Raw genomic sequence first — 15,051 nt, 5'->3', positions numbered from 1 at the left:
TAGGGTAGAGAGAGAAACTATTTCCTCTGGTGGGGGGAGTCCGGAACCTTAAAATTAGAGCCAGGCCGTTCAGGGGTGATGTCAGGAAGCACTTCTTCACACAAAGGGGAGTGGAAATCTGGAACTTTCTCCCCCAAAAAGGCTGAATGGGCCTCCTCCTGTTCCTGTGTAACAGGCTCGAGGGGCTGAATGGGCCTCCTCCTGTTCCTGTGTAACAGGCTCGAGGGGCTGAATGGGCCTCCTCCTGTTCCTGTGTAACAGGCTCGAGGGGCTGAATGGGCCTCCTCCTGTTCCTGTGTAACAGGCTCGAGGGGCTGAATGGGCCTCCTCCTGTTCCTGTGTAACAGGCTCGAGGGGCTGAATGGGTCTCCTCCTGTTCCTTTGTAACAGGCTCGAGGGGCTGAATGGGTCTCCTCCTGTTCCTGTGTAACAGACTCGAGGGGCTGAATGGGCCTCCTCCTGTTCCTGTGTAACAGGCTTGAGGGGCGGAATGGGCCTCGTCCTGTTCCTGTGTAACAGGCTCGAGGGGCTGAATGGGCCTCCTCCTGTTCCTGTGTAACAGGTTCGAGGGGCTGAATGGGCCTCCTCCTGTTCCTGTGTAACAGGCTCGAGGGGCTGAATGGGCCTCGTCCTGTTCCTGTGTAACAGGCTCGAGGGGCTGAATGGGCCTCCTCCTGTTCCTGTGTAACAGGCTCGAGGGGGCTGAATGGGCCTCCTCCTGTTCCTGTGTAACAGGTTCGAGGGGCTGAATGGGTCTCCTCCTGTTCCTGTGTAACATGCTCGAGGGGGCTGAATGGGCCTCCTCCTGTGACCATCGATGAAAATGAACCGGTTGAATGATCGGCGCCTCTGTTTGTTTTCCTGCAGGAAGAGGAGGAGGAGGATGAGGAGGAGGAGGGAGAGGAGGCGGCCGGCAGCGGGACCGAAGAGGTCAGCGAGGCGGAGAGCCTAAAGTGGGCGGTCAACGGGGAGGCGGGACAGGCGGTCGAGCAGCAGGAGCCGGAACCGGAGTCGGAGCTGGAGCTTCACTACGCCTGCATCGACTTCTCCAAGGCCCGAACGTCCAACGAGATCGTGGGGGAACGTGACAGCACCCAGTATGCCGAGATCAAATCCCAGTGAGCCCCGGCGGGGGCAGCCACAGCGGTTCAGCACGGCCTGATCGGCGGTCTGCCACTCTACCGATTCCGGGAGCCGTTCGCTTTAGAGGCTACGGAGTTTCTCACCGCCAACTCAAAAATTCCCAATGCATCTCCTGGCTGGGCTCCCTCCGAAACTCCATGTCCTAACTCGCACCGAGTCCCTGTTCACCCATCAACCTATCTCTGTGACCTCCTCCAGCCCCCTACATCCCTCCCTATCTCTGTAACCTCCCCCAGCCCCCTACAACTCTCCCTATCTCTGTAACTTCCTCCAGCCCCTACAACCCTCCCTATCTCTGTGACCTCCCCCAGCCCCCTACAACCCTCCCTATCTCTGTGACCTCCCCCAGCCCCCTACAACCCTCCCTATCTCTGTAACCTCCTCCAGCCCCCTACAACCCTCCCTATCTCTGTAACCTCCTCCAGCCCCCTACAACTCTCCCTATCTCTGTGACCTCCCCCAGCCCCCTACAACCCTCCCTATCTCTGTGACCTCCTCCAGCCCCTACAACCCTCCCTATCTCTGTAACCTCCTCCAGGCCCTACAACCCTCCCTATCTCTGTGACCTCCCCCAGCCCCCTACAACTCTCCCTATCTCTGTAACTTCCTCCAGCCCCTACAACTCTCCCTATCTCTGTAACCTCCTCCAGCCCCCTACAACCCTCCCTATCTCTGTAACCTCCTCCAGCCCCCTACAACCCTCCCTATCTCTGTAACCTCCTCCAGCCCCCTACAACTCTCCCTATCTCTGTAACCTCCTCCAGCCCCCTACAACCCTCCCTATCTCTGTAACCTCCTCCAGCCCCCTACAACTCTCCCTATCTCTGTAACCTCCTCCAGCCCCCTACAACTCTCCCTATCTCTGTAACCTCCTCCAGCCCCTACCACCCTCCCTATCTCTGTAACCTTCTCCAGGCCCCTACAACCCTCCCTATCTCTGTAACCTCCTCCAGCCCCTACAACCGTCCCTATCTCTGTAACCTCCTCCAGCCCCCCCAACCCTCCCTATCTCTGTAACCTTCTCCAGGCCCCTACAACCCTCCCGATCTCTCAAACCTCCTCCAGCCCCTACAACCCTCCCTATCTCTGTAACCTCCTCCAGGCCCTACAACCCTCCCTATCTCTGTAACCTCCTCCAGCCCCCCCCAACCCTCCCTATCTCTGTAACCTCCTCCAGCCCCAACAACCCTCCCTATCTCTGTAACCTCCTCCAGCCCCCTACAACCATCCCTATCTCTGTAACCTCCTCCAGCCCCTACAACCCTCCCTATCTCTGTAACATCCTTCAGCCCCTACAACCCTCCCTATCTCTGTAACCTCTTCCAGCCCCCTACAAACCTCCCTATATCTGTAACTTCCTCCAGCCCCCTACAACCCTCTCTATCTCTGTAACCTCCTCCAGCCCCTACAACCCTCCCTATCTCTGTAACCTCCTCCAGCCTCTACAACCCTCCCAGATCTGTGTAACCTCCTCCAGCCCCTACAACCCTCCCTACCTCTGTAACCTCCTCCAGCCCCTACAACCCTCCCTATCTCTGTAACCTCCTCCAGCCCGCTACAACCCTCCCTATCTGTGTAACCTCCTCCAGCCCCTACAACACTCCCTATCTCTGTAACCTCCTCCAGCCCCCTACAACCCTCCCTATCTCTGTAACCTCCTCCAGCCCCTACAACCCTCCCTATCTCTGTAACCTCCTCCAGCCCCTACAACCCTCCCTATCTCTGTAACCTCCTCCAGGCCCGTACAACCCTCCCTATCTCTGTAACCTCCTCCAGCCCCTGCAACCCTTCCTATCTCTGTAACCTCCTTCAGCCCCTACAACCCTCCCTATCTCTGTAACCTCCTCCAGCCCCCTACAACCCTCCCTATCTCTGTAACCTCCTCCAGCCCCTACAACCCTCCCTATCTCTGTAACCTCCTCCAGCCCCTACAACCCTCCCTATCTCTGTAACCTCCTCCAGCCCGTACAACCCTCCCAGATCTGTGTAACCTCCTCCAGCCCCTACAACCCTCCCTATCTCTGTAACCTCCTCCAGGCCCGTACAACCCTCCCTATCTCTGTAACCTCCTCCAGCCCCTGCAACCCTTCCTATCTCTGTAACCTCCTTCAGCCCCTACAACCCTCCCTATCTCTGTAACCTCCTCCAGCCCCTACAACCCTCCCTATCTCTGTAACCTCCTCCAGCCCCTACAACCCTCCCTATCTCTGTAACCTTCTCCAGCCCCTACAGACCTCCCTATCTCTGTAACCTCCTCCAGCCCCTACAACCCTCCCAGATATCTGCGCTCCTCCAATTCCGGCCTCTCGCGCATCCCCCGATTTCCATCGCTCCACCATTGGCGGCCGTGCCTTCAGCCGCCTGGGCCCCGAGCTCTGGAATTCCCTCCCTAAACCTCTCCGCCTCTCTCTCTCCTCCTTTAAGACGCTTAACCTGCCCTGTCATTCACCCTGGGATTTGAGCGACACCGACAATGGAATTCTCAGTTGCCCTGAGAAGCTTAAGTGTCAATAACAACAACAACTTCCATTTATATAGCGCCTTTAACATAGTAAAACGTCCCAGGGCGCTTCAGAGGAGCGATTATCAGACAACATTTGACACCGAGTCACATGCTGAGATATTAGGACCGGCGACCAAATGCTTGGTCAAAGAGGTCGGTTTTAAGGAGGGTCTTAAAGGAGGAGAGAGAGGCGGAGAGGTTTAGGGAGGGAATTCCAGAGCTCGGGGCCCAGGCGGCTGAAGGCACGGCCGCCAATGATGGAGCGATGGAAATCGGGGGATGCGCGAGAGGCCATGTTGGCCCAGACCGGATAAGGACGGCAGGTTTCCTTCCCTGAAGGATGTTCATGGACCAGTTGGGTTTTTTCCAACAATCTGACAGCTTCGTGGTGGGATTTGCGGTCAGGGGTTCGATGTCTGGCCTCCCCTAGTCTGGAGGTTGGTGGGTGTGTGGCGGAGCTGATTGATCTGTGTCTGGCAGGAATGAGCGAGCGTGTGCCTCCATCGCCTCCCACTATTGAAGGTTCCTGAAAGCTCCGATTGCGAAATTTAAGTGTTTAGATTCACAAGCCTTGCAGTTCCTTAATACGGACCACAATACCACGCTTACAGATGTGCTACTTGCTTCTCGTTGCAGGCAAGCCCTTCGCTCTTGTTCCCACGGCACCTTCCCGCGCAAGCGCAGGAGATGACAACACAGACCTTTCACTTCCTCCCTTCCCACAGTCCAGGGCCCCAAACATAGAAACATAGAAACATAGAAGATAGGAGCAGGAGTCGGCCATTCGGCCCCTCGAGCCTGCTCCGCCATTCAATGAGATCATGGCTGATCATCCAAATTCAATACCCTGTCCCTGCTTTCTCCCCATTTCCCTTGATCCCTTTAGCCTTAAGAAATATATCTAACTCCTTCTTGAATATATTGAATGAATTGGCCTCAACTGCCTTCTGTGGTAGAGAATTCCACAGGTTCACCACTCTCTGGGTGAAGAAATTCCTCCTCATTTCTGTCCTAAATGGCTTACCCCTTATCCTTAGACTGTGACCCCTGGTTCTGGACTCCCCGGCCATCGGGAACATCCTTCCTGCATCTAGTCTGTCTAGTCCTGTTAGAATTTTATAAGTTTCAATGAGATCCCCTCTCATTCTTCTAAACTCCAACGAATATAAGCCCAATCGACCCAATCTCTCCTCATACGTCATTCCTGCCATCCCAGGTATCAGTCTGGTGAATCTTCGCTGCACTCCCTCCGTGGCAAGAACATCCTTCCTCAGATAAGGCGACCAAACACCCCTTCCAGGTGAAACAGCGATTTACTTGTACTTCTTGCAATCTAGTATACTGTACTCGCTGCTCACGATGCGGTCTCCTCTACATTGGGGAGACCAAACGCAGATTGGGCGACCGCTTTGCGGAACACCTCCGTTCAGTCTGTAAGCGCGACCCCCCGAGCTTCCGGTCGCCTGTCACTTTAATTCTCCGCTCCACTCCCGCTTGGACCTCACCGTCCGCGGCCTCTTACACTGTTCCAACGAAGCTCAGCGTAAGCTCGAGGAACAGCACCTCATCTTTCGATTAGGCACTCTACAGCCTTCTGGACTCAACATCAAGTTCAACAATTTCAGATCATAACCTCGGCCCCTATTTTTTCACATGGGGTTGTTCTGCCATCCCCATAACTACCTCCTCTAGACCCATCTTTTGTCTCTTTACTTGTCCCATTACCATCTCCTTTCCCCTCACATCATCATCCCTTCTGTCTCTTAATCTCTCCTGTCTTCCATCCTATCACAGACCTTCCCCTTTGTTCTTTCCTCCCCTCCCCCTATTCCTTGCCTCTACACTTGCTTAAACCCTGTTACATCTCTAACTTTTTCCAGTTCTGACGAAGGGCCATCGACCTGAAACGTTAACTCTGTTTCTCTCTCCACGGATGCTGCCTGACCTGCTGAGTGTCTCCAGCATTTTCTGTTTAAACTTCTCTCTTCTAATCAGCGGCCTTATGTTAAAGCATTGTCCTCTCACTCTCTCCCGGGCCCTGCTAGAATCATAGATTAATACGGCACAGGAGGAGGCCATTCGGCCCATCGTGCCTGTGCCAGCTCTTTGAACGAGCTCTCCAATTAGTCCCACTCCCCCCTGCTCTTTCCCCACAGCCCTGTGAATTTTTCCCCTTCAAGTATTTCTCCAATTCCCCTTTTGAAAGTCACTATTGAATCTGCTTCCACCGCCCTTTCAGGCAGCGCGTTCCAGATCACAACAACTCGCTGCGTAAAAACAATTCTCCTCATCTCCCTCTCTGGTTCTTTTACCGATTATCTTCAATCTGTGTCCTCTGGTTACCGACCCTCCTGTCACTGGAAACAGTTTCTCCTTATTTACTCCATCAAAACCCCTCATGATCCCGAACACCTCTATTAAATCTCCCCTTCACCTTCTCTGCTCTAAGGAGAACAACCCCAGCTTCTCCAGTCTCTCCACATCACTGAAGTCCCTCATCCCTGGTCCCATTCTGGTCAATCTCCTACTTAACTTTCTCTGCTCTAAGGAGAACAACCCCAGCTTCTCCAGTCTCTCCACATCACTGAGGTCCCTCATCCCTGGGACCATTCTGGTCAATCTCCCCTTAACCTTCTCTGCTCTAAGGAGAACAACCCCAGCTTCTCCAGTCACTCCACATCACTGAAGCCCCTCATCCCTGGGACCATTCTGGTCAATCTCCCCTTAACCTTCTCTGCTCTAAGGAGAACAACCCCAGCTTCTCCAGTCTCTCCACATCACTGAAGTCCCTCATCCCTGGGACCATTCTGGTCAATCTCCCCTTAACCTTCTCTGCTCTAAGGAGAACAACCCCAGCTTCTCCAGTCTCTCCACATCACTGAAGTCTCTCATCCCTGGGACCATTCTGGTCAATCTCCCCTTAACCTTCTCTGCTGTAAGGAGAACAACCCCAGCTTCTCCAGTCTCTCCACATCACTGAAGTCCCTCATTCCTGGGACCATTCTGGTCAATCTCCCCTTAACCTTCTCTGCTGTAAGGAGAACAACCCCAGCTTCTCCAGTCTCTCCACATCACTGAAGTCCCTCGTCCCTGGTACCATTCTGGTCAATCTCCCCTTAACCTTCTCTGCTCTAAGGAGAACAACCCCAGCTTCTCCAGTCTCTCCACATCACTGAAGTCCCTCATCCCTGGGACCATTTTGGTCAATCTCCTCCTTAACCTTCTCTGCTCTAAGGAGAACAATTCCAGCCACTCCAGTCTCTCCACATCACTGAAGTCTCTCATCCCTGGTACCATTCTGGTCAATCTCCCCTTAACCTTCTCTGCTCTAAGGAGAACAACCCCAGCTTCTCCAGTCTCTCCACATCACTGAAGTCCCTCATCCCTGGGACCATTCTGGTCAATCTCCTCCGCACTCTCTCCAAGATGTTGACATCCTTCCTAAAGTGTGTGGTGCCCAGAATTGAACACAATACTCCTGCCAAGGCTTAACCAGTGTTTTATAACGGATTGAGCAATAACTTCAAGGCTTTTGTACTCTATATCTCTAGTTATAAAGCCCAGGATTAATTTTTAACAGCCTTCTCGACCACCTTTCAAGGATTTGTGTATGGGTGACCCCCTCGGGGAGTGAGATGTAAGTTCTTAAAGTCAAAGAGAGCGTGTCAACCACCCAGTACTTCTGGATTTGCCTCCGTCTCTCACCTCTTGCCAGCTTCGGCTGATTGGCGCCGGTCTTTGGAGATCCCCAAACAGTGGCTGGATACAGTCCTGGAGGTCACATCGCATTACACGTCCGCGCTCCCTCCAACTGCCCCACCCCCACCCCCCCCCAGCCCCGTGAGTGACTCCTGCCATTGGCCAGCCCCACGTGTCCATCGCCCCGGAGGCCCCGCCTTCTCACCGGCCAATCGCAAAGCGAACGGACCCTCCGTTTTCCCGATTGGACGATTCGTAACCGTCGGTCAAAGAGCCCAACCCTCAAATAGTTTTGGCAACCATTTGAAGAGTGTTGAAAGACAATATTTCTAATGCCCCCCCTCACCCGCCCGGTCTCCTCTATGACTTTTTTTACCCCCCTGCTGTTGGTTCCCAGCAATGCCTCGAAGATTAATCTTCAATTCCTGGAGACACCAGGACATTCCTGGAGATATCAGGACAATCCTGGAGTTAGGGCATCCCTGGAGACACCAGGACATTCCTGGAGATACCAGAGCACTCCTGGAGATACCAGAGCACTCCTGGATACACCAGGACATTCCTGGAGACACCAGGGCATTCCTGGAGATACCAGAGCACTCCTGGAGATACCAGGGCATGCCTGGAGATACCAGAGCACTCCTGGATACACCAGGACATTCCTGGAGATACCAGAGCACTCCTGGAGATACCAGAGCACTCCTGGAGATACCAGAGCACTCCTGGAGATACCAGGGCATGCCTGGAGATACCAGAGCACTCCTGGATACACCAGGACATTCCTGGAGATACCAGGGCACTCCTGGAGATACCAGAGCACTCCTGGAGATACCAGGACATTTCTGGAGACACCAGGGCAGTCCTGGAGATACCAGATCACTCCTGGAGATACCAGGACATTCCTGGAGACACCAGGGCAGTCCTGGAGATACCAGATCACTCCTGGAGATACCAGGACATTCCTGGAGACACCAGGGCATTCCTGGAGATACCAGAGCCCTCCTGAATACACCAGGACATTCCTGGAGATACCAGAGCACTCCTTGAGACACCAGGACATTCCTGGAGATACCAGAGCCCTCCTGAATACACCAGGACATTCCTGGAGATACCAGAGCACTCCTTGAGACACCAGGACATTCCTGGAGATACCAGAGCACTCCTTGAGACACCAGGACATTCCTGGAGATACCAGAGCACTCCTGGAGATACCAGGACAATACTGGAGATACCAGAGCACTCCTGGAGATACCAGGGCATTCCTGGAGATACCGGGACATTCCTGGAGACACCAGGGCATTCCTGGAGATACCAGAGCACTCCTGGAGATACCAGGACATTCCTGGAGACACCAGGACGCTCCTGGAGAGAGTTGGCCCATCACCCGCCTCCTCCCCGATCTGTTAATCTCCCCAACTGAAAATAAGCCACTCGCGGCTTTCCAAAGCGGTGGTTCCCGCGGTTAAAGCTTGTGGTTTTAACGCTCTGTTACGCTCGCGATTATAAAGCACTTTCTACAGAATATATTTTTTAAGCTGTGACGTCCGGCCAAAGAAAAAAGTCTGAAAACTCTCAGTGAAGCCAACCAGCCACGTTCGGTCTTATTTTCAAAAATGATCATCTCTTCGTAAATAACAGAAAGAACTTATATTGAAAAAGCAGCTCGCTTCGACCGGTGGCAAGAATTTGTACAACAGTTTGTGAATTATTTTTAACGAGCTCTCTGTCAGTCGAGTGTAAGTTAATAGATTTCTATAAAGTTATTCCAAAAGTTTATGCTACAGTCTTTCAGAAGTTTCCCTTCTTTCTATATTCACTCTCGGGATGTGGGCATCATTGGCGAGGCCGGCATTTATTGCCCATCCCTAGTCGCCCCTTGAGAAGGTGGTGGTGAGCCGCCTTCTTGAACCGCTGCAGTCCGTGTGGTGAGAATAACAAGACAGAAAGAGAGACTCGCATTTCTCCAGCGCCTTTCACCACCTCGGGACATCCAAAGCTCCTCACAGCCAATGAAGGACTTTATTTGAAGTGTGGTCACTGTTGTAATGTAGGAAACGCGGCAGCCAATTTGCGCACAGCAAGCTCCCACAAACAGCAATCTGATAATGTCCCAGATCATCTGTTTTTTTAGTGATGTTGGTTGAGGGATAAATATTGGCCCCAGGACACTGGGGAGAACTCCTCCCTGCTCTTCTTCCAAATAGTGGCTGTGGGATCTTTTACGTCCACCTGAGAGGGCAGCGCTCCCTCAGTACTGAACCTCCGACAGTGCGGCGCTCCCTCAGTACTGCCCCTCCGACAGTGCGACGCTCCCTCAGTACTGCCCCTCCGACAGTGCGGCACTCCCTCAGTACTGCCCCTCCGACAGTGCAGCGCTCCCTCAGTACTGCCTCTCCGACAGTGCGGCGCTCCCTCAGTACTGACCCTCCGACAGTGCGGCGCTCCCTCAGTACTGCCCCTCCGACAGTGCGGCGCTCCCTCAGTTTCGCCCCTCCGACAGTGCGGTGCTCCCTCAGTACTGCCCGTCCGACAGTGCGGCGCTCCCTCAGTACTGCCCCTCCGACAGTGCGGTGCTCCCTCTGTACTGCCCCTCTGACAGTGCAGCACTCCCTCAGTACCGCCCCTCCGACAGTGCGGCGCTCCCTCAGTACTGCCCCTCTGACAGTGCAGCGCTCCCTCAGTACCGCCCCTCCGACAGTGCAGCGCTCCCTCAGTACTGCCCCTCTGACAGTGCGGCGCTCCCTCAGTACTGCCCCTCTGACAGTGCAGCGTTCCCTCAGTACCGCCCCTCCGACAGTGCAGCGCTCCCTCAGTACTGCCCCTCTGACAGTGCGGCGCTCCCTCAGTACTGGCACCGGGGAGTGTCGGCCTGGATTCTGTGCTCGAGTCTCTGGAGTGGAGCTCGAACCCATAACCCTCTGACTCCGAGGCGAGAGAGAGCGAGATTGCTGAACCCACTGAGCCATGGCTGACCGTTGTGTAACAGTGAGTAGCAGTGAGACAATAAGGAAGTGTCTGAGTTTTATTAGAGTTCCAAGTGCTCATTCAATCTCTGCAAGCAGAACAATCTCCCCTGTTCCTCATTGGCAGCCACGCCTTAATCACAAACCACAAAGAGTCTCCAATGTGATGGTGCTTAACTCTAATAGCGCTTCCTCGCTTTTATAGATTATGAATGATTCATTGCTAGCTCCAGACTTAACTATTCCTTTATTGCAAGGGGGTTGGGTTACAGGAGTAAGGAAGTCTTGCTACAATTGTACAGGGCCTTGGTGAGACCACACCTGGAGTACTGGAGTAAGGAAGTCTTGCTACAATTATACAGGGCCTTGGTGAGACCACACCTGGAGTACTGGAGTAAGGAAGTCTTGCTACAATTGTACAGGGCCTTGGTGAGACCACACCTGGAGTACGGGAGTAAGGAAGTCTTGCTACAATTATACAGGGCCTTGGTGAGACCACACCTGGAGTACTGGAGTAAGGAAGTCTTGCTACAATTGTACAGGGCCTTGGTGAGACCACACCTGGAGTACGGGAGTAAGGAAGTCTTGCTACAATTGTACAGGGCCTTGGTGAGACCACACCTGGAGTGCTGGAGTAAGGAAGTCTTGCTACAATTGTACAGGGCCTTGGTGAGACCACACCTGGAGTACGGGAGTAAGGAAGTCTTGCTACAATTGTACAGGGCCTTGGTGAGACCACACCTGGAGTACTGGAGTAAGGAAGTCTTGCTACAATTATACAGGGCCTTGGTGAGACCACACCTGGAGTACTGTGCACAGTTTTGGTCTCCTTATCTAAGGAAGGATATACTTGCCTTGGAGGCGGTGCAACGAAGGTTCACTAGATTGATTCCTGGGATGAGAGGGATGTCCTATGAGGAGAGATTGAGTAGAATGGGCCGATACTCTCTGGAGTTTAGAAGAATGAGAGGTGATCTCATTGAAACATACAAGATTCTGAGGGGTTTGACAGGGTAGATGCTGAGAGGTTGTTTCCCCCTGGCTGGAGAGTCTAGAACCAGGGGTCACAGTCTCAGGATAAGGGGTCGGCCATTGAGGACTGAGATGAGGAGGAATTTCTTCACTCAGAGGGCGGTGAATCTTTGGATGCAGAGTCGTTCCAACTGACAACAGCTTAAGCGGTCTGTTCTTCTACACAAGGTTGGTTACCGCTCAGGAAATGGGATTGTTTGGAGCCATCAGTTGACCTCCCCCTGAACTCCAGCTAATTCGGGGAATTTCGTCCATCTGTGACCAGACTACAACCACAAGCCTTTTCTTGATAGAGAACTGGTTGGCAGACAGAAAGCAAAGAGTTGGAATAAACGGGTCTTTTTCCGAGTGGCAGGCAGTGACTAGTGGGGTACCGCAGGGATCGGTCCTAGGACCCCAGCTATTCACAATATATATTAATGATCTGGACGAGGGAACTAGATGTAATATCTCCAAGTTTGCAGACGACACAAAGCTGGGTGGGCGTGTGTGCTGTGAGGAGGATGCTGAGAAACTCCAGTGTGATTTGGACAGGTTGGGTGATTGGGCAGAAGCATGGCAGATGCAGTATAATGTGAATAAATGCGTGTCAAAAACAGGAAGGCAGATTATTATCTGAATGGCAATAGACTGGGAGAAGGGGAAGTGCAACGAGACCTGGGTGTCCTTGTGCACCAGTCGCTGAAGGTAAGCATGCAGGTGCAGCAGGCGGTTAAGAAGGCAAATGGTATGTTGGCCTTCGTAACGAGAGGGTTTGAGTACAGGATCAAGGATGTCTTGCTGCAGTTGTACAGGGCCTTGGTGAGACCACACCTTGAGTATTGTGTGCAGTTTTGGTCGCCTTATCTGAGGAAGGATGTTCTTGCCATGGAGGGAGTGCAGCGAAGATTCACCAGACTGATACCTGGGATGGCAGGAATGACGTATAAGGAGAGATTGGATCGATTGGGCTTATACTCGCTGGAGTTTAGAAGAATGAGAGGGGATCTCATTGAAACTTATAAAATTCTAACAGGACTAGACAGACTGGATGCAGGAAGGATGTTCCCGATGGCTGGGGAGTCCAGAACCAGGGGTCACAGTCTAAGGATAAGGGGTAAGCCATTTAGGACAGAAATGAGGAGGAATTTCTTCACCCAGAGAGTGGTGAACCTGTGGAATTCTCTACCACAGAAGGCAGTAGAGGCCAATTCATTAAATATATTCAAGAAGGAGTGAGATATATTTCTTAAGGCTAAAGGGATCAAGGGATATGGGGAGAAGGCAGGGACAGGGTACTGAATTTGGATGATCAGCCATGATCTCATTGAATGGCGGAGCAGGCTCGAGGGGCCGAATGGCCTACTCCTGCTCCTATCTTCTATGTTTCTATGTTAATCTCTCCTGCTCTCTGTCCTATCACTGACCTTGCCTTTTGTTCTTTCATCCCCTCCCCCTTTTCCCAGCCCCTAAACCTGTTCCATTTCCTGCTTTTTTTCCAGTTCTGACGAAGGGTCTTCGATCTGAAACGTTAACTCTGTTTCTCTCTCCACGGATGCTGCCCTGACCCATTGAGTTTTTCCAGCGTTTTCTGTTGTTATTCCTGTATACCTCTAGTTAGAGATGGCGAGGTGCTCAGTCTTGCTACTCCCGGCCTTTGTACACGTCAAGGAACAGCTTGTGTAGCAAGTTCCTCCTTGATCCTATGACTCATGTCAACATTTGTTAAGTTGGGGTTTTGCAGGAGCTCACGAGGCCTGTTAGCTGTCTTCACTTCTGCTTCGCCTGCCCTTTGACTTGAGTCACTGAGCGACCCGTCTGAATCGAGGCAGGCAGCTGGCGGTTGAATCTTAAGAAGCTTTGAGACCCAGATCAGTGAGACCGCAACTGTGGCCAAACTGAAAGACAGGCTTTGTCCGGGGGGTGGGGGGTGGGGGGGAGCAAAAGGTTTCAGTATTAAGACAGACTCCCATTTCTCCAGCCCCTTTCACCACCTCAGGACGTCCCAAAGCGCTTCACAGCCAATGAAGTGTGATCATTTATAATCGCTCCACCATTGGCGGCCGTGACTTCTGCTGCCTGGGCCCTAAGCTCTGGAATTATATTAATATATATTAATGATCTAGACGAGGGAACTAGATGTAATATCTCCAAATTTGCAGACGACACAAAGCTTGGTGGGCGTGTGTGCTGTGAGGAGGATGCAGAGAAACTCCAGTATGATTTGGACAGGTTGGGTGATTGGGCAGATGCATGGTAGATGCAGTATAATGTGGGTAAATGCGAGGTTATCCACTTTGGTGGCAAAAACAGGAAGGCAGATTATTATCTGAATGGCAATAGATTGGGAGAAGGGGAAGTGCAAAGAGACCTGGGTGTCCTTGTGCACCAATCGCTGAAGGTAAGCATGCAGGTGCAGCAGGCGGTTAAGAAGGCAAATGGTATGTTGGCCTTCGTAGCGAGAGGGTTCGAGTACAGGAACAAGGATGTCTTGCTGCAGTTGTACAGGGCCTTGGTGAGACCACACCTTGAGTATTGTGTGCAGTTTTGGTCACCTTACCTGAGGAAGGATGTTCTCGCCATGGAGGGAGTGCAGCGAAGATTCACCAGACTGATACCTGGGATGGCAGGAATGACGTATGAGGAGAGATTGGGTCAATTGGGCTTATACTCGTTGGAGTTTAGAAGAATGAGAGGGGATCTCATTGAAACTTATAAAATTCTAACAGGACTGGACAGACTAGATGCAGGAAGGATGTTCCCGATGGTCGGGGAGTCCAGAACCAGGGGTCACAGTCTAAGGATAAGGGGTAAGCCATTTAGGACAGAGATGAGGAGGAATTTCTTCACCCAGAGTGCGGTGAACCTGTGGAATTCTCTACCACAGAAGGCAGTTGAGGCCAATTCATGAAATATATTCAAGAAGGAGTTGGATATATTTCTTAAGGCTAAAGGGATCAAGGGATATGGGGAGAAGGCAGGGACAGGGTACTGAATTTGGATGATCAGCCATGATCTCATTAAATGGCGGAGCAGGCTCGAGGGGTCGAATGGCCTCCTCCTGTTCCTATCTTCTATTTCCCTCCCTAAACCTCTCCATCTTTTTTTTTTAATTCATTTTTATGGGATGTGGGTGTTGCTGGCAAGGCCCAGCATTTATTGCCCATCCCTAATTGCCCTCGAGAAGGTGGTGGTGGGCCACCTTCTTGAACTGCTGCAGTCCGTGTGGTGAAGGTATTCATGGCCCAGAAATTCGGGTCGGGGGCTTCCCGCGGGTGCAAGCCCCCGACCTGCACTTACCTAACGCGCCGGCCGTTGACGACTGGGCCTGCGTGGATTTCCTGTCAGTGGCCCGGTTCAGCTCCCGGCGCGCTGTGCTTGCGTGATCCAGCGGCGTAGTTAGTGCGATGAGCCGGCTGGGATCACGTGAGCACTGGGCAACCAATCGGAGGTTGCAAAAGTTCATTCATGAGTTTGATAGTAAGAACTATCAAACTCATGAAAACTCCAGGCGCCCAAAACAGTACTTAAACTTCAAATAAAAGTTTTTAAAAATCCCACTAATTAAATGAACTATTAATAACAGTAAGAAACTAATGTAAACAATCAAATTTTTGAAAAAAATAATTTAAAAGAAAATCGGGTCTAAAAATACACTTACCTTACTGTAAAGCCTTTAAAAATAATAAACCTGTGGAAAAAATGTTCTAACTTTAATTAATAGACCACTTA

General features: G+C 52.1%; 1 protein-coding gene across 1 annotated transcript in view; it reads left to right on the top strand.

Moving 5' to 3' along the window:
• LOC147110133 (Schwann cell myelin protein-like) overlaps nt 1-3,824 on the top strand; it is a 129,064-nt gene extending 125,240 nt beyond the window's left edge. Inside the window, exon 13 of the mRNA XM_086004066.1 lies at nt 889-3,824. Coding sequence (XP_085860192.1) covers nt 889-1,122 — 234 coding nt within the window. The 3' untranslated portion in view covers nt 1,123-3,824. The remainder of the gene's footprint in view (nt 1-888) is intronic.
• Nucleotides 3,825-15,051: the final 11,227 nt, after the last annotated feature.

The sequence above is a fragment of the Somniosus microcephalus genome, chromosome 12 (assembly GCF_052327205.1).
Source record: "Somniosus microcephalus isolate GS21.2 chromosome 12, FLI_Smic_1.0, whole genome shotgun sequence".
NCBI lineage: Eukaryota > Metazoa > Chordata > Chondrichthyes > Squaliformes > Somniosidae > Somniosus > Somniosus microcephalus.
The sequence above is the reverse complement of the archived record's forward strand: the minus strand, read 5'-3'. Positions and strand labels throughout refer to the sequence as shown.